At 34.6% G+C, this 23,100-nt stretch overlaps 3 protein-coding genes across 3 annotated transcripts; all 3 read left to right on the forward strand.

The window, feature by feature from the left end:
- The first annotated feature begins 270 nt into the window (after nucleotides 1-270).
- On the forward strand, nucleotides 271-1,896 carry LOC123720682. Its single transcript, XM_045677388.1, has 5 exons — nucleotides 271-368; nucleotides 562-787; nucleotides 940-1,091; nucleotides 1,347-1,505; nucleotides 1,683-1,896. Exons 1-5 carry the CDS (start codon nucleotides 302-304, stop codon nucleotides 1,856-1,858), a joined length of 780 nt encoding a protein of 259 aa, XP_045533344.1. The 5' UTR covers nucleotides 271-301; the 3' UTR covers nucleotides 1,859-1,896.
- Nucleotides 1,897-9,369: 7,473 nt separating this feature from the next.
- LOC123720681 lies at nucleotides 9,370-11,052 on the forward strand. The gene is made up of 5 exons (XM_045677387.1): nucleotides 9,370-9,478; nucleotides 9,655-9,880; nucleotides 10,033-10,184; nucleotides 10,434-10,592; nucleotides 10,841-11,052. Exons 1-5 carry the CDS (start codon nucleotides 9,412-9,414, stop codon nucleotides 11,014-11,016), a joined length of 780 nt encoding a protein of 259 aa, XP_045533343.1. The 5' UTR covers nucleotides 9,370-9,411; the 3' UTR covers nucleotides 11,017-11,052.
- A 533-nt stretch (nucleotides 11,053-11,585) lies between these two features.
- LOC123720358 (circadian clock-controlled protein daywake-like) lies at nucleotides 11,586-14,987 on the forward strand. Its single transcript, XM_045676927.1, has 5 exons — nucleotides 11,586-11,930; nucleotides 12,260-12,494; nucleotides 13,549-13,679; nucleotides 14,218-14,364; nucleotides 14,801-14,987. The coding sequence occupies exons 1-5, from the start codon at nucleotides 11,873-11,875 to the stop codon at nucleotides 14,950-14,952; spliced, it is 723 nt and encodes a 240-aa protein (XP_045532883.1). The 5' UTR covers nucleotides 11,586-11,872; the 3' UTR covers nucleotides 14,953-14,987.
- Nucleotides 14,988-23,100: the final 8,113 nt, after the last annotated feature.

Here is a 23,100-nt window from a genome sequence, read left to right on the forward strand (position 1 = left end):
CAGTACAAAATATTAATTATTAACTCTCTGCCACTGCTCCCTTTACAGATTAAATATATAATTATGTGATATTATATGTATTTAATAATTATTGAAATTAATTAAATTTTTATAACCTAATATCTTATGTAACAATTTCTATAATACTTGTTGAAATTATTATAATGTGCGTACGCATGGTCAGGGTTACCCATATCATTAATAACTGTTTTTTTGTTATTTGTTTTCAGGTATAAAATATACGTGAGACCCTACAAGTGTTACAGTGTTATCACAGACCGGAGTCGTGTAGTAGTCAAAAATGTTCAACAAAAATTATTGTTACGTTTTTCTTTGCGCTTATATAGCATTTTCCGAGGCAGCCTTTGGTGAGTAGATTTTTTTTCACTTTTTTATATTTAAACAGATCGATATAGAAGTAAAACGTTAAATACTAAGGTTAATTAAATAAAACTTGTCAATTATTTTACAACGTTTCATTGGAAATGGTTGGTTTGAAGAATGTAAATTTGATTTCCAACTTGTACCAAATTAAGCTAATTAATTATATATAAATTACAGTGGACACTTTAGAGAAATGTCAACCAGACGATTGGGATTGTCTTAAGAAAGTTATAAAGAGCACGCTCGATGGCATCGCTACCACAGGTATCCCAGACTACGATATACCACCCATTGATCCATTAAAACTGACCGATCTTAAACTTAACTTTATGGACATGGCGGAACTGACTATCAAAGAAGGAGTCCTGAAAGGTCTTAAGAGTTGTGAAGTTATAGATGTAAAGTAAGTATAAGGTGTCTCATTGCAGGTACATACGCCGAAGAATTTTAATTTGCAAAGATAATATATTCGAATATTCGATTTCTTTAAATTATTTGCGAAATAATTTAAAGAAATTTATTATTAATTTTAATGTATCTCATTTAACATTTTAGGTTGCATATGGACAAAGGAAGTTGTGTATTGAAACTCCTATGCGACATAACTGCGAAGGGTAAATATGAAGTTACTGGATCTGGCCCAGCACTAAAAGACCTATTTGGACCCGGTGCTTTAAAGGGCAACGGAAACGCTAAACTTAAAATTGGTAAGGCATTTAATGTTATTCTTTTTTTAAGAGACAGTGGACATAGAATATACAGCTATAGGTCAGATAAAGAGTGTATCTCTTCATGTGTCATAAGTAAGCGGGAAAACAATATTAAACACGTTTGAACAGCAGAAGAAGTGAATCCTTAAGCCTCTGAGGTAATCGCAATAACCTTCCAATATATCTGAAATAGGATTTGTATTTACACGTCTTTCTCTACCTAAGATTAAACTAATATTTATTTTTTTGCAGAAAAAATATTGGTAACCTACAAAGTTAAATTCGACGTGGTGAAACGTGATGGAAAAATTTACTTGACATTCGAAAAGGATTTGGCCAAATACGATTTCGATTTACAAGGGCCGAGTCACCTCACGCTCGACCATTTGTATATTGGTGACGTAGATTCAAGTAAGTTAATTCATAAATAAATTATTACAAATACTCGTTGATAGACATATTCCCCGTTCGTCTAAAGTCGTAATATATAACTGGAGTTTTTGCAATTGCTCCCATGGGTATGGAATCCAGGTAAATCGCAGTAAATTATTTTAAAGTATCTTAATTTGTTTAAAATATTTTTTATAGGTAAATTAATCATGGACTACTACAACCAAAATTACAAAACAATTTGGCAAACCTTTGGAAAAACAATGTTAGCATCGGCAACTGATATAGCGTATGAGCTGATATTTAAATTCTTTGGATATGTTGAAGCTGATAAATATCTGGCGGGTGACCTCAGCAAATATGTTAAGAATTAGACATGTATTTTCGTGGTGAAATAAAGTATTAACATTTATTGTGTGAATATTTGTTTATTTCCCTGTTTAATACACACATAATTAGAATTTTTAAAATAAATAAATAATTATTTTAACTTTTAATACATATCGATATGTTGTTTCACTTAATCCAACTAAAAGGCTCTCGTTTTCCAGTCTAGGACGGAAAATTACCCTTTAAAAGATAGGGATAAAGGCAAAGCTAAGACTAATTTTATGTTGTATTCGCTTTCAGTGCGAATTGAACTGGCGAAGCATGCGCACGTGGTCACAAAATAATATGACAATAAATTTAGAAATAAACTACTTCCAAGTGGTACACAAAAAAGTATAAATAGAAACAGCCCTAAATGACTTATATCAAAATATAATTAAATACAGCGAAATTACGTTAGTTAATAGGTTTGTCAAAACTTATAATCTAAGAACTTCCGAAAAACAAAGAGTCTAGATTGAAAGCACTTAATTACAGTAAAATACAAGTGACACAACAAGTGGAATCAATATTAATCATAGATAACACCAATGCTGAAAATAATAATTTGTTAAAAGTTAAAAAATATATTTACAAAACATTACATCTAAACATAATATGTCAATAAAAACTGGAACATTATAATGAAGTCATACTTGGATGTCGGAACCAAGGCTTCATGCCTTACTGCTTTGCTAAATAAAAAATACCTATTATATTAATTTACTAAGTGTATGTAAGAAACACGCAGATTGTACACACCAAACGCAGTAATTCATTCATAATCATCAAAATACAGCTACTAATTGACCGAAGATCTCTCAACTGCACTATACGCTAGATAAAAAGCAAATTGCCTAGTTTGCATAGTAAAGAGTTCATAAAAACCATTTGCTACTTAATATTTATTTTTACTGATTGCGGTATGTTTTTTTGTAAACAAAACGCGTGGATACTAAAGGATTTTACTAGAAACACTTATTTCTTACAATACAGATGTAGAAAATATTTAAACTGATTGATCTTTAACCGCAGTTAATGCACGTCATAATACCTATTTGAGTTGAAACTGAGTAATTCTTATAGGAAGCTTGGAACAAAATGTATTATTGAGTTAATATTTCGGTTCGGTAGCACTATAATAAAATGTTTGAATTGTATTAAAATACGTATACAACTTGTACACGATCAAAGTGCTCTAACTCAAAAAACTAATACAAAAGTTCGCTATAAATCTAAAATTTAATTACAGTATTATTCTGTGAATTACAATTATACAACTGTATCACATTTTATATCCTATGTAAAATTCAAGATAGGGTACATTTATGCTTTTAGTCAAATCAAACTAATAAAGATTGCTTATAATTGTTTTGTAACTCGCATTCATGCATCTGGTTCTTTTGCTTCTCTTCCACGAAAAACACCTTCTTGAAGTTTATTTTTTTAATGTTTTTAGTATTTATTGCTTACCATATAGTAAGGTTACATAGGTTTTTTAAATTTATTTAATATTCGTTTTTTTTCGTTTCCATTTATATTATTTAATTATTAACACAATTCCGGACTGCAAACAATGTCAATCAATCAATGAGGCGGTTCGTTGTAAATCATAATATTGGCAAAAACTTAGGGAAAATCGAGCAAAAACTCGCAATATATCGTATATATGAATGACATTCAGTCTAAGCTTCGATGTTTTTATTAAATATAATAGTTAAAGTTTTTTTTATTTTAAATTCATATAATTTAAATTTGGACATTTTAAACCTTCTCTGTGATTTGTGGGATGCGAGCTTTGTTCATAATATTATATTATTATCTTGCAATTTCCTGCTCTTAAATGGTGTGTCACAAATACGATTAATATAATGTACGGAAAACTATTTATTGGCAGTTTTATGATGTATTACAACGATAATATCATAAAAGCTATGCCTCATCCTTCTTCTATAGCCGATGGCTATAATTTTCTAGTGGGAGTGCCATGCTGTTGCCTCCTGGCTTCAGCCAAACGGGCAGGCACGACCGGGGTAGTACCACTGTCTTTCAGAAAACCGGCGTAAAGTGATACAAAAGGTTCGCCTTCTTGTACTCGCGTTTCGTGCGGTGAGAAAGATTCCCGGAGCCCATCCCCCCCCCCTCTACAAGAAATATGAAGGTGCAGAAGAATCAGAATCTACCCCAGGGGGGTACCACACGCGCTTGCGGTGGAGAATCCCCCTCTGGGCGTCCACCACCGGGACACTCAGCACCCGGTGGTGGACGCACAGGCTGCCCTTCGTATTCTGGGGGGGGCAATTCTGCGCTCTTTAAAAAAAAAAAATATCGGTCTCGGGGCAAACGGAGCAATCCAACAAAGGCACCCCCATCCACACTCACCGTGGATTTCACAAATATTAGGGGGCTCAACTCCAACATCCACGCTGTCCACTATCATTTAGAGACTGCGAAGCCGGCCTTGCTCTTTTTTACCGAGACTCAGATTTCCTCCCCGGCTGATACTTCTTACCTCTCATACCCGGGGTACAAATTGGAACATTCATTTGTGCCGCGGGCTGGAGTTTGCGCGTACGTCAGAGAGGATATCTGTTCTCGTCGCCTCGGGACGCTTGAAGGAAGGGACCTATCTAACCTCTGGCTGCGCGTAGACTGCGATGACCATCCGCGATTCTACGCATGCCTGTATAGGTCCCATAGCGGAAATACCGAAACTGACCGACTCATTGAGCACATCCAAATGGCTTCAGATTCCCTGCTCGAAAGGATTCCTACCGCTGAAATCGTGATACTTGGCGATTTTAACGCCCACCATGCCGATTGGCTCGGCTCTGAAACCACCGATCACGCGGGAAGATCCTTTCACGACTTTGCTTTAGCCTACGACTTGACGCAAATGGTCCCTGCGATTACGCGAATACCAGATGTGGATGGTCATAAACCTTCTTTGTTGGACCTTCTGCTGACTTCACATCCGGAGACCTACCAAGTCTCTGTTGACCCGCCATTGGGTTCATCAGATCATTGTGTGGTACGGAGCATTGTGCCGCTCACGCGCCCTTTACGGCCTAGCTTTGCGGGCTGTCGCCGTGTGTCGCACTATAAGTCAGCAGATTGGGACGGGATGCGGTCTTTTTTTGCGTCCTACCCTTGGGGGCCCATTTGCTTTTCGTTGAGTACTCCGGATGCCGTCACTGACTCTGTCGCTGATGTGGTCCTGCAGGGCATGGAATTTTTTATTCCATTCTCTGCGGTGCCGGTCGGTGGCAAGTCCCAGCCTTGGTTTAGGCGTTCGTGCAAAGAGACTTTGCGCCGTAAGCGTGAATGCTATAAAGCCTGGGCAGAAGCGGCGACATCCTGTGATGCGGCTATCGGCGAACGTAAAAAAGCATACAATTCAGCCTCTAGGTCCTTCAAACGGGAAATCGCTAAGGCAAAGTCAGAGCATATTGTCAGGTTTGGTGAGAAATTGGCCCACCTTCCTTCGGGAACTCGAGCCTTCTGGTCTCTTGCCAAAGCTGTCCAAGGGAATTTCTGTCAGCCCTCTATTCCACCACTGCATAGGGAGGATGACTCACTGGCCCATACTGCAAAAGAGAAGGCCAATCTTCTAGGCTGACTCTTTGCGTCGAACTCAACTTTGGATGATCAGGGGAAGGAACTACCGACATTATTGCGGTGTGATACTACGATGCCTGAAGTTACATCCATAAGTCGAGCGGGCCTGATGGCATCCCCCCAATTGTGCTGCGTACTTGTGCTCCTGAGTTGGCTCCGGTCCTAACGCGCCTTTTCCGGTACCTGTACTCCCTCAACACTGTTCCGAAGTGCTGGAAGACAGCTTTGATACATCCGATCCCTAAAAAAGGCGATCGCTCTGATCCGTCCAACTATCGCCCAATCGCAATAACCTCCTTGTTCCCCTAAAATAATGGAAACCATTATTAACGGCCAGCTCTTGAGGTATCTAGAGGGCAGCCAGCTGATTAGCGATTCTCAGTACGGCCTTCGTCGTGGTCGCTCAGCTGGTGACCTCCTTGTATACCTTACACATAGGTGGGCAGAGGCAATTGAGTCCAAGGGGGAGGCGCTGGCGGTAAGTTTGGACATAGCGAAAGCCTTCGATCGGGTGTGGCACAGAGCACTGCTCTCGAAGCTTCCAGCCTATGGGCTCCCCGAGAAATTATGCAACTGGATTTCCAGCTTTCTCGCTGATCGGAGCATTAAGGTCGTCATCGACGGAGCATGCTCCGACCTTAAACCCGTCAATGCTGGTGTCCCACAAGGCTGTGTCCTATCCCCGACCCTGTTTATTCTGCATATTAATGATATGTTGCAACTTAGCAACCTTCATTGCTATGCGGACGACAGCACTGGGGATACCTTTTACACGGGCCGGGCAGGTATTTCTCGGGCTGTTGTTGATGAGTGCCGGAACAAACTTGTGTCTGAAGTCGAAACTCTTTTACGTGGAGTCTCGGACTGGGGTAGACTAAATCTAGTCCAATTTAACCCCAAGAAGACACAAGTATGCGCGTTTTTCGCTAAAAAAACTCCCTTTGTCGCTACTCCCCTCTTTGAAGGCACTCTCCTTAAAGCCTCAGCTAACATCGGAATATTGGGCGTTGACATATCGAATAACGTCCAGTTTCGCGGTCATTTGGAAGGGAAGGCTAAATTAGCCTCCAAAAAGCTTGGTGTGCTCAGCAAGGCGAGACGGTACTTCACTCCGGGCCACCGCTTGCAACTCTATAAAGCGCAAATTCGGCCCCACATGGAATACTGTTCTGACCTCTGGGCGGGAGCTCCCCAGTACCAGCTCCTTCCACTTGACCGTATTCAACGAAGAGCGGTTCGAATCGTCGACGACCAATCACTTTCCGTGCGGCTTGATCCCTTGGCGTTGCGTAGAGATGTTGGGTCCCTCTGCATCTTCTACCGCATTTACCATGGGGAGTGTTCAGAAGAGTTGTTCGGTCTAATACCCGCAGCTGAGTTTCATTATCGGACGTCAAGGCAAAATACAAAATACCATCCGTATCACCTCGACGTCCGTCGTTCCACAACTGAGCGTTTTCTAAGGCAGTTTTTGCCGCGCACCACCACTATGTGGAACCAGCTGCCCACTGAAGTATTTCCGAACCAATTCGACTTAGGGTCCTTCAAGAAAAGAGCGTACCAATTCTTGAAAGGCCGGCAACGCACTTGCGAGCCTTCTGGCAATGTGAGTGTCCATGGGCGGCGGTATCGCTTCACATCAGGTGAGCCTCTTGCCCGTTTGCCTGCTATTACATAAAAAAAAAAAAAAAAAACTGGCGAAGCATGCGCACGTAGTCACAAAATAATATGACAATAAATTTAGAAATAAACTACTTCCAAGTGGTACACAAAAAAGTATAAATAGAAACAGCCCTAAATGACTTATTTCAAAACATAATTAAATACAGCTAAATTACGTTAGTTAATAGGTTTGTCAAAACTTATAATCTAAGAACTTCCGAAAAACAAAGAGTCTAGATTGAAAGCACTTAATTACAGTAAAATACAAGTGACACAACAAGTGGAATCAATATTAATCATAGATAACACCAATGCTGAAAATAATAATTTGTGAAAAGTTAAAAAATATATTTACAACACATTACATCTAAACATAATATGTCAATAAAAACTGGAACATTATAATGAAGTCATACTTGGATGTCGGAACCAAGGCTGCATGCCTTACTGCTTTGCTAAATAAAAAATACCTATTATATTAATTTACTAAGTGTATGTAATAAACACGCAGATTGTACACACCAAACGCAGTAATTCATTCATAATCATCAAAATACAGCTACTAATTGACCGAAGATCTCTCAACTGCAGTATACGCTAGATAAAAAGCAATATGCCTAGTATGCATAGTAAAGAGTTCATAAAAACCATTTGCTACTTAATATTTATTTTTACTGATTGCGGTATGTTTTTTTGTAAACTAAATACGTGGAAAATAAAGGATTTTTCTAGAAAAACTTATTTGTTACCTACTATACAAATGTAGAAAATATGTAAACTGCTTGATCTTTAACCCCAGTTAATGCACGTTATAATACCTATTTGAGTTGAAACTGAGTAATTCTTATAGGAAGCTTGGAACAAAATGTATTATTGAGTTAATATTTCGTTTCGGTAACACTGTAATAAAATGTTTGTATTGTATTAAAATACGTATACAACTTGTACACGATCAAAATGCTCTAACTCAAAAAACTAATACAAAAGTTCGCTATAAATCTAAAATTTAATTACAGTATTATTCTGTGAATTACAATTATACAACTGTATCACATTTATATCCTATGTAAAATTCAAGATAGGGTACATTTATGCTTTTAGTCAAATCAAACTAATAAAGATTGCTTATAATTGTTTTGTAACTCGCATTCATGCATCTGGTTCTTTTGCTTCTCTTCCACGAAAAACACCTTCTTGAAGTTTATTTTTTTAATGTTTTTAGTATTTATTGCTTACCATATAGTAAGGTTACATAGGTTTTTTAAATTTATTTAATATTCGTTTTTTTTCGTTTCCATTTATATTATTTAATTATTAACACAATTCCGGACTGCAAACAATGTCAATCAATCAATGAGGCGGTTCGTTGTAAATCATAATATTGGCAAAAACTTAGGGAAAATCGAGCAAAAACTCGCAATATATCGTATATATGAATGACATTCAGTCTAAGCTTCGATGTTTTTATTAAATATAATAGTTAAAGTTTTTTTTATTTTAAATTCATATAATTTAAATTTGGACATTTTAAACCTTCTCTGTGATTTGTGGGATGCGAGCTTTGTTCATAATATTATATTATTATCTTGCAATTTCCTGCTCTTAAATGGTGTGTAACAAATACGATTAATATAATGTACGGAAAACTATTTATTGGCAGTTTTATGATGTATTACAACGATAATATCATAAAAGCTATGCCACATCCTTCTTCTATAGCCGATGGCTATAATTTCCTCTGTGATTTAAACGGTGTTTAAGGTTTCTTTTCAATTAACCTAAACTAATTTAAACAGCTAATCGTAAACATTATAACAAAATACTATTGACCAGTGAATCCATTACTTTGTTAAAATAATTAAGCTCTTTATTTTTAACGTCTAGTCCTAAGCATGCAGTACAAAATACTAATTATTAACTCTCTGCCACTGCTCCTTTTACAGATTAAATATATAATAATGTGATATTATATGTATTTAATATTTATTGAAATTAATTAAATTTTTATAACCTTATATCTTATGAAACAATTTCTATAAATGAAAAGCGTAAATTTGAAAATGTAGAACAGTCGTGTGATTGGACGCCATTGAACGCACTAGAGCGATGCCGCGGGTAAATACTTGTTGTAATTATTATAATGCGCGGACGCATGGTCAGGGTTACCCATATCATTAAGAACTGGTTTTTTGTTTTTTGTTTTCAGGTATAAAATATACGTGAGACCCTACAAGTGTTACAGTGTTTTCACAGACCGGAGTGTGTGTAGTAGTCAAAAATGTTCAACAAAAATTATTGTTACGTTTTTCTCTGTGCTTATTTAGCATTTTCCGAGGCTGCCTTTGGTGAGTACATTTTAGACAGATCGATTTAGAAGGAAAACGTTCTATACTAATGTTTTTTTTAAATAAAACTTGTCAATTATTTTACAACGTTTCATTGGAAATGGTTGGTTTGAAGAATCTAAATATTATTTCCAACTTGTACCAAATTAAGCTAATTCATTACATATAAATTACAGTGGACACTTTAGTGAAATGTCAGCCAGAAGATTGGGAGTGCCTTAAGAAAGTTATAAAGAGCACGCTCGAGGGCATCGCTACCACAGGTATCCCAGACTACGATATACCACCCATTGATCCATTAAAACTGACCAATTATAAACTTAACTTTATGAACATGGCGGAACTGACTATCAAAGAAGGAGTCCTGAAAGGTCTTAAGAGTTGTGAAGTTATAGATGTACAGTAAGTATAAGGTGTCTCATTGCAGGCACATACGCCGAAGAATTTTAATTTGCAAAGATAATATATTCGAATATTCGATTTCTTTAAATTATTTGCGAAATAATTTAAAGAAATTTATTATTAATTTTAATGTATCTCATTTAACATTTTAGGTTGCATATGGACAAGGGAAGTGGTGTATTGAAACTCCTATGTGACATAACTGCGAAGGGTAAATATGAAGTTACTGGATCTGGCCCAGCACTGAAAGACCTATTTGGACCCGGTGCTTTAAAGGGCAACGGAAACGCTAAACTTAAAATTGGTAAGGCATTTAATGTTATTCGTTTTTTAAGTGGTGGGCAGAGAATATACAGTTAGAGGTCAGATAAGGGTACCAGGTAAACAGTGTATCTCTTCATGTGTCGGGAAACAATATTATACACGTTGGAACAGAAGAAGAATCCTTATGCCTCTGAGGTAATCGCAATAACCTTCCAATATATCTGAAATAGGATTTGTATTTACACGTCTTTCTCTACTTAAGATTAAACTAATATTTATGTTATTGCAGAAAAAATGTTGATAACATACAAAGTTAAATTCGACGTTGTGAAACGTGATGGAAAAATTTACCTGACATGCGAAAAGGATTTGGCCAAATACGATTTCGATTTACAAGGGCCGAGTCACCTCACGCTCGACCATTTGTATATTGGTGACGTAGATTCAAGTAAGTTAATCCATAAATAAATTATTACAAATACTCGTTGATAGACATATTCCCCGTTCGTCTAAAGTCGTAATATATAACTGGAGTTTTTGCAATTGCTCCCATGGGTATGGAAACCAGGTTCCTAAAGCTTCTGACTCGTAAGTACATTTCGTGTCAGAATTATAAGGCTGAGTTTGTAAGGTTTACTAATAAGTATGCAGTAAATTATGTTAATGTATCTTCATTAATTTAAAATATTTTTATAGGTAAATTAATCATGGACTACTACAACCAAAATTACAAAACAATTTGGCAAACCTTTGGAAAAACAATATTAGCATCGGCAACTGATATAGCGTATGAGCTGTTATATAAATTCTTTGGATATGTTGAAACTGACAAATATCTGGCGGGTGACCTCAGCAAATATGTTAAGAATTAGATGTATTTTCGTTGTGAAATAAAGTCTTAACAATTATTGTGTGAATATTTGTTTATTTCCCTGTTAACTACACCTATAATTAGAATTTTTAAAATAAATATTTTAACTTTTAATACATATCGATATGTTGTATCGCTTAATCCAACTAAAAGGCTCTCGTTTTTCAGTCTAGGAAGAAAAATTAACATTTAAAAGATAAAGGGAAAGATAAGACTAATTTTATGTTGTTTTCGCTTTCAGTGCGAATTGAACAGTTGAAGCATGCGCACGTACTCACAAAATAACATGTCAATAAATTAAGAGATAAACTACTTCAAAGTGGTACACAAAAAGTATAAATAGAAACAACCTTAAATGACCTAATATTAAAACATAATAAAATACAGTTAATATACGTTAATTAACAGGTTTGTCAAAACTTATAATCTAATATAGAATCTAAAAACAGAGAGTCTAGATTGAAAGCACTTAATTACAGTAAAATACAAGTGACACAACAAGTGGAACCAATATTGATCATAGATAACCCCAATGCTTAAAATAGTAGTTTCTGGTAAATTATCGTCATTTTTGAACAGCCGATCTGATACGCGACGTTTAACTACAAAACTTTGGTCTAAACCTGTAATATTATATGTATCATTTATATATTATAATTGCTAAACTCTTAATATTATATTATTATCGTATTATTTAGTATTAACTTGAAATTAACTATGTGCTATTACTAAAAGACGTCAGCGTGTAATGAGGAGTTGTAAGGTACAATTTATATGACATGTATATAGTAGAGATGTCGAGGAACAGCCGGTAACTCGGTTACAAAGTGTCATACACGTAGTAAGGGTCATATGGCATGTTGGGTGTCATTGTTTTCTTTTTAGCGGTCTGGAGTGTTACGCCGTTGGGCTTACGTAAGTAAACAAGTATATTTTAGAATCGTCGTTCCATCTAATTTGTTTACTATATTTTTAAAGTATGTTTTAAATACGTAAAGTATAGTCAACTTTTTTAATATCTTTTTTTATATCGTTAGATTTTTATCAAAAATTTACATTTATGAACATTGAAGAGCATTGCAGAGTAATAAGCTTATGTTGACAGATTTAAAGTCGTTATATACTTAATGCTGACACCTGGTTATACATAAATACAAAAATGGTTTGTTTCCTCGAAAGTAGACATTTCAAATGTGTGAATTTCAGACTTAAAAAAAGGCAAAAATTTATAACTTATGTTTTAGCTGATTACCTCAAATCATGTTCAAGAAATGATCAATACTTGAATGAGTGCGCCTTGAAATCGGCTCAAGACTCAATTCGCCAGTTCTCGTTGGGAGACCCTGCCAGAGATTTACCGTCTTTGGATCCATTATACATTCCCGAAATGAAGGTGTATATCCCTGACGAGAAGGGCTTAAAAATCCTATTCAAAAATAATTATTTCAAAGGGCTCTCCAAGCTGCAGCATGGTTTGAAGTTAGCATACTCTTATAATTTTTTTACACTACTTCCCCATTAAGGTAACAAGTAAAACAATTTATTTCTTGGGTAATTTTGGAAGAAAGCCCTCATAGGCTAGCGGTTTTATTAAGTGTCTGCTAGGTGAGGGGTATCGGGTTTGATTCCCATTCGAAGCGCAAGTTTATTTCTATTAATTTAAATTCGTTTTTGCCTTTGGGAGGATTGTGCGGTACTGGTCGTGTGCCTAAGAAAATACTGTGAGATTTATAATGTATCTATCAATACGTTCTTGGCCGGGGATGGAAATTACAACGGGTGATTCAACATTACGGGCAAGACACGTGGCATAGAATTAGTGTGCTATTATTGTCGTCATTACTATGTATTATAATAGAAATTATTATAAAGAGGGGATTTCATTGCATTGCTTATATTTTGCATATCATCATAAAAAATTAAACATTAGAACAGTGTATGTAATATATTAAATTAAAAGATCGAAGACGAGGGTTGAGTTGCTATTTTCTAACAAGTATTCATATGTCCTAGAGTGGATGGTCATGGACCTGGTTTTGTCAAATAATATCCGTTATAAATATTTATTATATATTGTAATTTTTGATCCTGTCTGCATCTTAAAACTAGTAGGAGTAATTTAATTAACCAAAAGGTATTTTGTGCATTTGTAAGAAACTATGGGAAATAAATTAGTCAACAGGCAATTAACTCCTGGCTTCTAATTATGAATAACATTGGGTCTTTATGGGAAGAAATTAACCACAGAAGAGTCGTTTAAAACAAAAGAAGTAATGAAATGAGAAAACCCGCAGTTATGCAAATTAGATATTCATTAAAATAATAATCTCTTTACAGGTTTAGTTTTAGAAATAAATCCATAGCCAAAATCTCGTCGAGTACCTGTCTGCTTGTTTTTAAAAAAAATCAAATTATAATCACAATTGAGCATATTTCTTAAATTATATTAATTTCAAATATAATTTGTCATTTACTTATTAAAATTGGCTAAGGAGCCATCATAAAATATCGTTATACGTATTCTTTGTTTTAGGTTTGACCTGGATAAAAAATTAATAGTTGCTGACGCTTTGGTTAATCTCGATGTAAAAAATGAATATGAGGTCAGCGGAAAAATTCTACTTTTAGCAATTCGTTCTAGTGGCGATGCGTCGATAAGACTTAGTAAGAAAAATATGTTATTTAAACATTTTCATTTATATGATTTAGTTTGTATAATTGACAGTTGTCTATGAAACTATTCATATTGTGATTTTGCAACATTTCTATAGATTTGGTTCTGCATAATAATTACTCAAGTTTAGTTCAAACTTAACTTAAATATCTTTACTTAACTGACCTGTCCAAGCGGTTAATTATCCGTGTATATTGTATACAAATCTTATATTAATCAAGATATTTTGCAAAAAGAGATTAATTTTATTGTATAAATCAAATGCCGAAATAAATGCTTGTTAAGTATCTAAGTGCTTAGTTAACTTTTTCACTTTAAATTCGAACATTATCACAATATATATAAGACTTATAAAAACTAATATTTTAAAGTATTTTTACGTCACTGTGACAATTGTTTATGCTTATTGAAATAAATATATGTGTTTTGTGACTACCACACGAGTAAATTTCGCCGTGAAGCTATTCGAACTGAATAAGGTAGAATACAGGTTACCTTAACGATATATTGTCTTATGTTTTTTTTTAGAAAAAACTTTACTACGCATTCAGATATGGTATGAGCATGCCCTTCAAGATGAAAAAATTCACTGGAATATAACAAAACATGATGTGAAATATGAAGTAGAAAAGGCGGTTTTCCGATTAGAAAATCTACTAAATGACAAGAATATCGGTAAGTAGACGGTAGATGTCATTCCTAGAACACGATTTAATTGAATTTAGTTTGTTTTAAATACATTACATACAACTGTGAGCAGTGTTGGCCTAATGGCTTCGGCCGGCGACTCTCATACCTGAAGTCGTAGGTTCAATCTTTCTAAGTGCGCATTTAACATTAGCTCGAACGGTGAAGGAAAACATCGAGAGGAAACCGGCTTGCCTTAGACCCAAAAGTCGACGGCGTGCCTCAGGCACAGAAGGCTGATCACCTTCCTATCCCATTAACAAATGATCATGAAACAGATACAAAAATCTGAGGCCCAGACCTAAAAAGGTTGTAGCGCCATTGTTTTTTTTTTTACATACACTTGCCTCATTTTTATGTGTCCTGCAACCTTTTATTTAAACAACAATACCAATACTATATACTCAAAAAAAATCGGTTCCAGGCGATCAAATCAACAAGCTCATCAATGAAATGTGGCGTGAGGTCGTGGCAGATGTGGGTCCATCTATTTGCGAGAGCCTGACAGCCTCCGTCGTACGTAATGTGGCGATACTTCTAAAACAAGTTCCCTATGACCAACTTATGCCTGAATGATACTTTCATAGCTTTTAATATAAGCAAAGATGGGCGACAGTGTTTTTATTTAAGGATATACAGAATATATAAAGTCCTTATTCGTTTAAGACATGAATGAAATAACAGTAATTGTCTAAAAGGAAATGAAAATAAGTTTATGATTTTACGTTGTACTAAATAAATCAACTCTATTAGAAAAACAAATGTCCATTTAATGGACTCCATGTTTATAACCATCCATTCCATACTTTTAATCTGCCTGACCCTAATCTCACCTCGAAAATATTTCATCTGGTTTAAACAGGCAGAACGTGTTGTTAAAATACGTAAGCAGACATTGTTAAATACTTTCAGGGATTTCGATAAGTTCGTCGTTCTAATTTTTCCATTAATTATACCAGTTCAGTTAAATACATTTATAGTTCTATACAGCGCACCATTAGCAATATTAATAATAGTATTGTCTTTTGTTAACATAGCTTTTACACATTAAGAAAACACTTTGCTAGAGGCTATGTATTATTATTATAAACTTATAATTATTTACATAATTTTGAATTTTAATTTTTCACATATATACAAGATATATAATCTCATGTTTAATTACAAATTCTATAAAAAAGAATTTTCTCTCTTAGCCTACGAATCTTTCAGCCCAACAACTTTTTAAAAAGAAAAATTCAATGTTTTTTTTTTTATGTAAATAACATGTCAACTCTATGAAACGACAAAATTACTCGACTTAAATTACCTTGCTAACGTAACGTAACGTAGTAAAACAAGAAACATTTTAATAATTTGTATCGTTAGGATAGTAGACGTACTCTTACCTGTAGTCTAAGAACAAATTGTAGCATTACTTAAGGTATCACAACGCATTTATCGTACTTCCTTCGCGGTAAAAGCTTCTTGTTCCTTGAGTTTGTTAAAAGCCGTATGAATTGAACCTTCACTCTGTATACAATGGCATGAAAAGGTAAGATTACAACGGATTTTACATTACATTTCGGTGTTATAATAAAATATGTGGATTTACTGTCTTAATTATGGCAAATTAACGACCTATAAAATCTTAAGGCACTAGGCCAACCCTACTCGGACGTACAAAATATTTTTAACAATTGTATATTTATATAAAGATAAAGAGTTAGTATCCATATTCTATAATAATGGAAAGGTGTTCAATTCAAAAGGCACTGATGGATAAAAGAATTAAACAGGATTTTCAAATGTCCACATCTTTTGTACGAAAAATAAGGTTCACAGATTTAAGCAGTATCTTATCTGAAAAGATTCGGTCGAGAACCATCGAGGGGGTTGTCATGCTTTCACTGAATACCATTAAATTTGAGCATTTGGGTATAAAATAATCGCGTCGTCAGGAAAAATGTAAGCAGAGTTACGTTATTGTCAACTGAGATCAACTTTACTAATATTCAATATATATTCGTATTATATTATATGTATTAAATACAAATATTATTATTTAATTGTTTCACCGACTGTATAATACTTTAAACTATATTATACTATTAGAATTCAAACGATTAGACACAGTGGTGGCAAAAGCAAATTTACTAATTTGTATTAATGTTATTAACCTAGTATGATATTTAGTACCTGACCAATCACGCTTAATAATACGAGACAAAAAGGAAAAAGCTGTGTCATCGACTTGGCATTTTTATTTATTTTTAAAAGTACACATCCTTCAATATATATTTCAAATAAGTTTCCAATACTTACAAGATAGTATAACACATATCATTGAAAGGTCAAAGAACTTCTTCCGCCTGACACTTGAAGCGAGGTTTTTGTATTTCGTAAGGACTGACGCCAAATCGCTTGCGGGCAGAAAAACAATTTAGCTCGATGCGGTCGCTTTAGAATAGCAAGTTTTTATACATACTGGACCTTTAAGTTTTCCGTTTTCTTTTCAATGGGTCTACCTACAATGACACCGGTTTTTCTATGTAGTGCTGGATATGTTTGCAAACATTTTGAATTATCAAATATTGTACAATAATACGCTTTAAATCATGTAGTGTGGATTTCTATAAGACTAACACTTGGCGAAGGCCAATTTACAGTAAGAATTGTAAACCGTTCTTATGGACACATTTTATTCATAGTCTCATAATACAATCATAATGTTTTGACAATTAAATTATTTTGTATAAAACCTCTTGATTTGTTTCAAAAATTCGTACGACGATTAAATTTTAATAAATAAAGTATCCGCGCTAATATATCTGATCCTCAAAGAGATCTCAAGTCAATCCAACAGAAACTTCTGTCTGAGTACTCTTGATGTGTTCGAGTTTCTCATTAGTACCCTTATTTATTGAGAGCTGATGAGGAAAACTAAATTAAAGTCATTAAACTTGAGAAAATCCTTATTGGTACACTCCGCACTGACATTAACTACTTTATAATTTGGTATTGTTCCGTTCAAATTTAAACGCGAAGTGTACACTTAAGCGAATGAGAAAGAAACTTCTGTTCCTGATAAATATTTACTTTAAGCAATTTATATTCAAAGGGTAAATAAACATGCAGGTGGAGTGTCTAACGCGTAAACCTGCTAAATTCTTCCACTGTTTCTTGTATTGGCAAATTTCTTATTGTTCGTATACTGGCATAATCATTACTAAGCTAATCTTTTATAAAGTATTGATATATTTCTTGAACATCCGTATATTTTTCATCAAAATTTATGAATGATATTTATCTTATTAACATTATTTTTACCCTACTTTATAATAATAACTAAAAAATTAAAACAAGTTCAAAAATTTGACGCCTGTGGCTGTGACCTTTAATGCTGCCATTTCCGAATACAATTATATATTTCCGTTTTCATATTTATGTAATTTGTTGTGTAACTATTATATATATTGAGAGATGTTCGCTCAAGAATTTCTTTAAAGTCTGTATAACATCTAGTATATTTGAGAATTGGTGTTTTCCCGATAAATCATTTAAACGAATGTTTGGTATGAATTGCGTGTTAGATTGACAAATTATCATGAAAAATGTTCATTATTTATAATTTAATCATTTACAGCTGATATAATGGTTGTCGTGTAAAAATATAGTTCTATATTGAATTTTGTTCCAACATAATTTTGAAGGCAGCGAAGCGTATCTGAACTTTTTATATTAAACGGGATTATTAGTTTCTGACAGGTGCTGCGCTTTAATATCGGATAATATTTTAATAGTTTTACAACTCCCAACTACCTAAGCTTTTATAAATAGACAGCGAACTGTAATATATACCCCTTATTTACTGTTTATAGGTTACTTTTACATGAAATAGATTTGTATGTCTTGAAATATTAATACGAATTCAAATGAATATTTACAAAAGGCACTCGAAACGTAATGTAAATTATGAAATTAATTTTCATTTGTGTACATGTTCGCTAAATAGGATTTATTTTAATATAACTAAATACTTTTGTAATATGAAGTTATCCCATTCTTTAGAGGAGCAAGAACAATTTACTGTCAACAACAAGTATGATATCACGTTCGTTATCGGAGGTTCATATTCTCTGAGCTGATTAACTGTGGCTTCACGACTTCGACAGATTCCGGATGAACATAATTCTCAGATTAATATAAAATAATGTAGTATTACGGTTTAATAAGGTAATAAAAACAAGTGTTACGTGTTTAGTCTTGATATTTTGTACTTACATTTACGCGATTTCGCCTTAATTCAGACCTAGAGAAATTAGTTTAGATTTAAAAATATACGATAAATTGTATTGCGGCATTATTTTAATAATATTACTTGAGTAGTTAACAAATTTATCACAGAATTTCAAACACTACTTAAAACAGAAAGTGTTGATTTAATAAAAGTTTCATTTCAGATACAAAAAGACATTCTTCGAAGCGATAAAAACGTTATGCTCGTACTAAATCCTAGCAAGATCCGAGCCGAGATTCGTTCGATATAGGGTTTTACTAGCCACTGCGAAGCCGAGAATGGAAATGTAAATCTTCGGCGCATTGGGGCTTAGACCTGCATTTTGTGACAAAAATCTTCTGCGTTACTGACTTACAATTGAAACGCCTTATAAAGAACGAAGTTCACTTTCTTTGACTCGATTTGTATTTGTTCAATACTAACAATTGTTCAACGTTTTCCAGCCTCCCAGCTGTGTAGTTTATAGTACTCGTAGAGGACAAATGCGAATAGCAGTGAACAATACATTATCGTTGTGCATTCAACATGATGATATGAACATATTACACAAACAGTTTATACCGAACACCTCCATGGATTATTAGTTAAAATGACGTAGATCAACACGTACAAATACTTCGAATTGGTTCTCCCAAGCCTCAATAAAAAAATATTTTGATTAAAATCGTTAATTGATACATACTTTGATTCTATATACTGCAGACACAAAATCCTTTCGCGTCAAATTAGTAATTACACTAACCTTTTTCGCTTTTATTCGAATTCTATTGAACTAGTTCGGAATTAAACTCGATACGAACCACACGTGGGTAGATAATTTAGCGCAACGTATTTTTGTGCAACTTTGATGCAAGATTTTTTAGTTTAAAATAAAATATAATACCTACACACAAGTTAAGGCTCACTAACTTGTCTTTAGCATTAATTATTTTTAAGAAAACAAGAAAAACGTCCCTTGGATTTTAAAGTTTTGCTACTTTGTCGCGAAAATTTTTAATCTCAACGAATTAGCCTGGCTGGATCTTTGTACAATATTTTTATTTGTATTTGAGAATATTGGCTAGATTGGTTTATTTTAATATGATATTAAGCTTTTGTTTTATTTTCAGTTTGTATGTATATTATTGCGTTGTGCAATCTACGTACTTGTTTTAATTCAATTGATAGATTTTTTAAATTAATTCAAAAAGATTATACTTTTTAAATGAAAACTCAATGCTAATCCGCTTTTGTGTTGTTGTTTATCTTTAATTCAAGGAATTCATGGGAAATCGTTCTATTCTAATTTAGCGAAAGGAAATGACTTTAGTTCTAATCGCTAATAAGAAATATTAAAATGCTTCGTACTCTTTGTTCTTTATCATTTTCTTTCTAAGTGTTTTTGGACAGTTTTGGTAATAAAAGCAAAGCAAGCATACAATATTATTTAGATTTTAGATAATTTACAGTATACGAAATGTCCGGAACTTTAAAAACTAAATGAGTATTGTGTTACTCGTAATAAGTCATATTTTCTACGATATATGTAATGCCCAAGTAAACCACTCTCTGTCTTCTGATTATCATTAAATACCATCAGAAACAACGGTCTGGGCCTTAGACTTCTGTATCCGTTTTATGATAATTTGTCAATCTAATCTAATATTTCCATTACAGACCGAGCAAGGTTGGTTGCTGTGGGGTCTAGGGAAGCCGGTCATTCGCTTAGTGCTTATCTTTCGCCAAACACTCACATCTATTTGCGCCCTAAGTAGCCTTGGACACCGTGGCCTCCATTGCCAAAAGAGGAGGGGCAGGGGACTTTCGTCATGCAGCGCTCAACGCTCAACATCATCCGCTGCTCTTTTGCCTCCGTCATTGCCATTTTCGAGCCAATAGGCATCGCTAGAGACGTTGGCAAGCGGCCGAATGGAATGTCGATGATCAAGGGATCAAGGTCCCAAGGGGGACAGGCTTTGGTATGGGATGATACGTGGTTTTTGAAGGCAGAAAATAATAAACAGTTTGAGTCGCATAGGAGTCTTTCCTCCGACTTTGATTTTGTTATTTTTGGAGTAGAGATTCTTGGGCCGTGGGGTTCAAGAGCACAGGCGCTAATTAAAGATTTAAGTTGGCGCCTGGCAGATACTACCGGTGACCTTAGAGCTGGTGCATTCCTCGCTCAACGAATAAGTATCGCAATACAGCGAGGCAATGCTGTCAGCATTAAACCAAACTTTTTAAATTTTATTAAATTTTATTTTTATTATTTCTATGTAAACAAAATTATAAATACCGTATATTTGATCTTTATGATTATTTTTAATAAAAGATGATTAATAATAGGCAAGTAGGGGATCAGCCTCCTGTGTCTGACATACGCCGTCGACTTTTTGGGTCTATGGCAAGTTGTTTTCGTCACGTTTTCCTTCACCAATCGAGCGAATATTAAATACGCACATAGAATGAAGGATGATACATAGCTGGTGATCGAATCTACGATTTCAGGGACGAGAGTCGCTCGCTCAAGCCACTAGGCCAACACTGCTCGGAAGTGCTAAAGTCTATTTAAAGTTTTAAGTTTAACTATTGAACATAATCAACATTAATGAAACGAGTTTTAATCTAACTAGACTGTACTATAGTTATAAAATTTGCTTTTAAAATATTCATATACATAGTTATTTTTATTCTATGATCAAGAAAAATTAAAGTTACTACAACCATGTCTCTCGTTTATTGGATAAGAAACACAAAATGATAGTGGATTCGATTGAAAACTAAACAATCATTGTTTTGTATTCTTCATTGATAACTTGTAGCCTATAAAATAACATAATAATAGTAAAATGTAAATAGGCACTTCACAAGAAATATCTTAAGAGGCGTTGTCAAAAACACAGAGAGCAGTGATAAGGTGTATCAAATATTTATCAAGAGCTAAGTTGTGTTACGTTCGATCTTCATTAGTCAAGTCGCTCGTACCTAATTGCCAATACGGCGGCTAAGTGCCCCTATTTACGCGGTACCTGTCGATTAAGGACACTGTGACCTCCTTACTTGTCGGAATTATCAGGTGCTTCGGGATTTATTAAACTAGACAGCGACAAGCCAATTTGGCGTTTAAGCTAGATTGTTGAATGTATTAGGTACATTCGCGTAGTTACAAGACTTCTACAATTAGAGAAATATTTGTCTGAATCGTCTCTAGTAATATTTTCAATCACTCCTTAGTATCCTATCAAGCACGCGACTGTGGCCGATAAGCTGCAGGGGAGTGTCAAATCTCCCCATTCCAAAAAAAGGGAATTTCTTAAACTTATGTCTGGTGGGCTAGGCGTCTCCCGCTGGGCTCGGGCGGCAACTACTCCGGAAATATCCTCATGATATTTATGGATGAATTGGAGCCCGCTGGCTGGCGTGGCTTGCCTCCTCTTGCTTATTATATTATAGCTTTTGTGCTATTCATCTTAGAGACATATTTGACAATTCTATAGCAGAACTTTACTAGCTGCGATCTGTGTTCGAGCAATATGTCGGATAGCCCATTCCAGGATATCTGGGATCGCACACTCCTTTGAAAGTCAACCAGTAAATTCGAACACAGGTTAAAGAATTACCAAAGTTTAAATCTATGTAAATAGTGTCCAAAAGCCCGTGCCCAGTCAGGATCTGCGCCTTGTAAGGTGCAAAGCGCCTTGTCTTGTTTGTGTGACGCATTTGCATCCTTGAAAAATATTTTTGTGACTGAGGCTATTTCGCCCCTTATATAGCGGTCGTTCCAGGTGTATAGCGTCTTGAGCCTTATCAGTCGTCGCCTGTACCACACGTCACACCCTTATCGCGTTTACGTCTGCCAGATGGATCGTCTGCCCTCTCGTTTTCTGATTACTAATCTTACGTCTTATTTAACCTATTAATAATACCAAAAATATTTATAAATTACAATTCTTGTCCGACCCAACCCTAATGTATTTTATACGTCATTGATTTTACAATTATTTTCCTTAAGGCAAATCTACGTAATATAAGCTGTGTAATGAAAATTAACTAGCGTCTTTATATCTCCAAAGTTAATGTTCCGTGTCCCACGAAGGGCCATTAATAAGTATGGCCCCTCAGTACTTCAAGGATAACATTTTATTAGTTTTAAAGATTTGACAACCACTATTCTATAATCTGCTCTATTGAGATGCGGTTCAGCGTTGAGGTTCTGCGAAATGAAACATAATTTTTTTATAATTGTAATAGCATAAATAATTCAATCTTAAACTTCCTACTTAGACTTACTACTTCACTTACATGATGTACTACTTAAATCATTTAAAGTTATTTACTGCGGAGCCAATATCTGTTTCTGTCAGTTCCAAAAAAAGCAATTAAATTAATTAAAGGTGTAAATATGTCATTTTAATATAACTAATGTGTTAATTTGCTCCTCGTAAATGTCCGTGTGGAAGTGATAT

Source organism: Pieris brassicae, chromosome 2 (assembly GCF_905147105.1).
Source record: "Pieris brassicae chromosome 2, ilPieBrab1.1, whole genome shotgun sequence".
NCBI classification, from domain to species: Eukaryota; Metazoa; Arthropoda; class Insecta; order Lepidoptera; family Pieridae; genus Pieris; species Pieris brassicae.

Coding starts and splice junctions, on each gene's coding strand:
- LOC123720358 (XM_045676927.1), top strand. CDS start 11,873: ATGTTGGGTGTCATTGTTTTCTTTTTAGCGGTCTGGAGTGTTACGCCG. Junction 13,680..14,217: donor CGATGCGTCGATAAGACTTA/GTAAGAAAAATA, acceptor GTTTTTTTTTAG/AAAAAACTTTACTACGCATT. Junction 14,365..14,800: donor ACTAAATGACAAGAATATCG/GTAAGTAGACGG, acceptor AATCGGTTCCAG/GCGATCAAATCAACAAGCTC.
- LOC123720682 (XM_045677388.1), top strand. CDS start 302: ATGTTCAACAAAAATTATTGTTACGTTTTTCTTTGCGCTTATATAGCA. Junction 369..561: donor ATTTTCCGAGGCAGCCTTTG/GTGAGTAGATTT, acceptor TATAAATTACAG/TGGACACTTTAGAGAAATGT. Junction 1,092..1,346: donor AAACGCTAAACTTAAAATTG/GTAAGGCATTTA, acceptor ATTTTTTTGCAG/AAAAAATATTGGTAACCTAC.
- LOC123720681 (XM_045677387.1), top strand. CDS start 9,412: ATGTTCAACAAAAATTATTGTTACGTTTTTCTCTGTGCTTATTTAGCA. Junction 9,479..9,654: donor ATTTTCCGAGGCTGCCTTTG/GTGAGTACATTT, acceptor TATAAATTACAG/TGGACACTTTAGTGAAATGT. Junction 9,881..10,032: donor TGTGAAGTTATAGATGTACA/GTAAGTATAAGG, acceptor TTAACATTTTAG/GTTGCATATGGACAAGGGAA.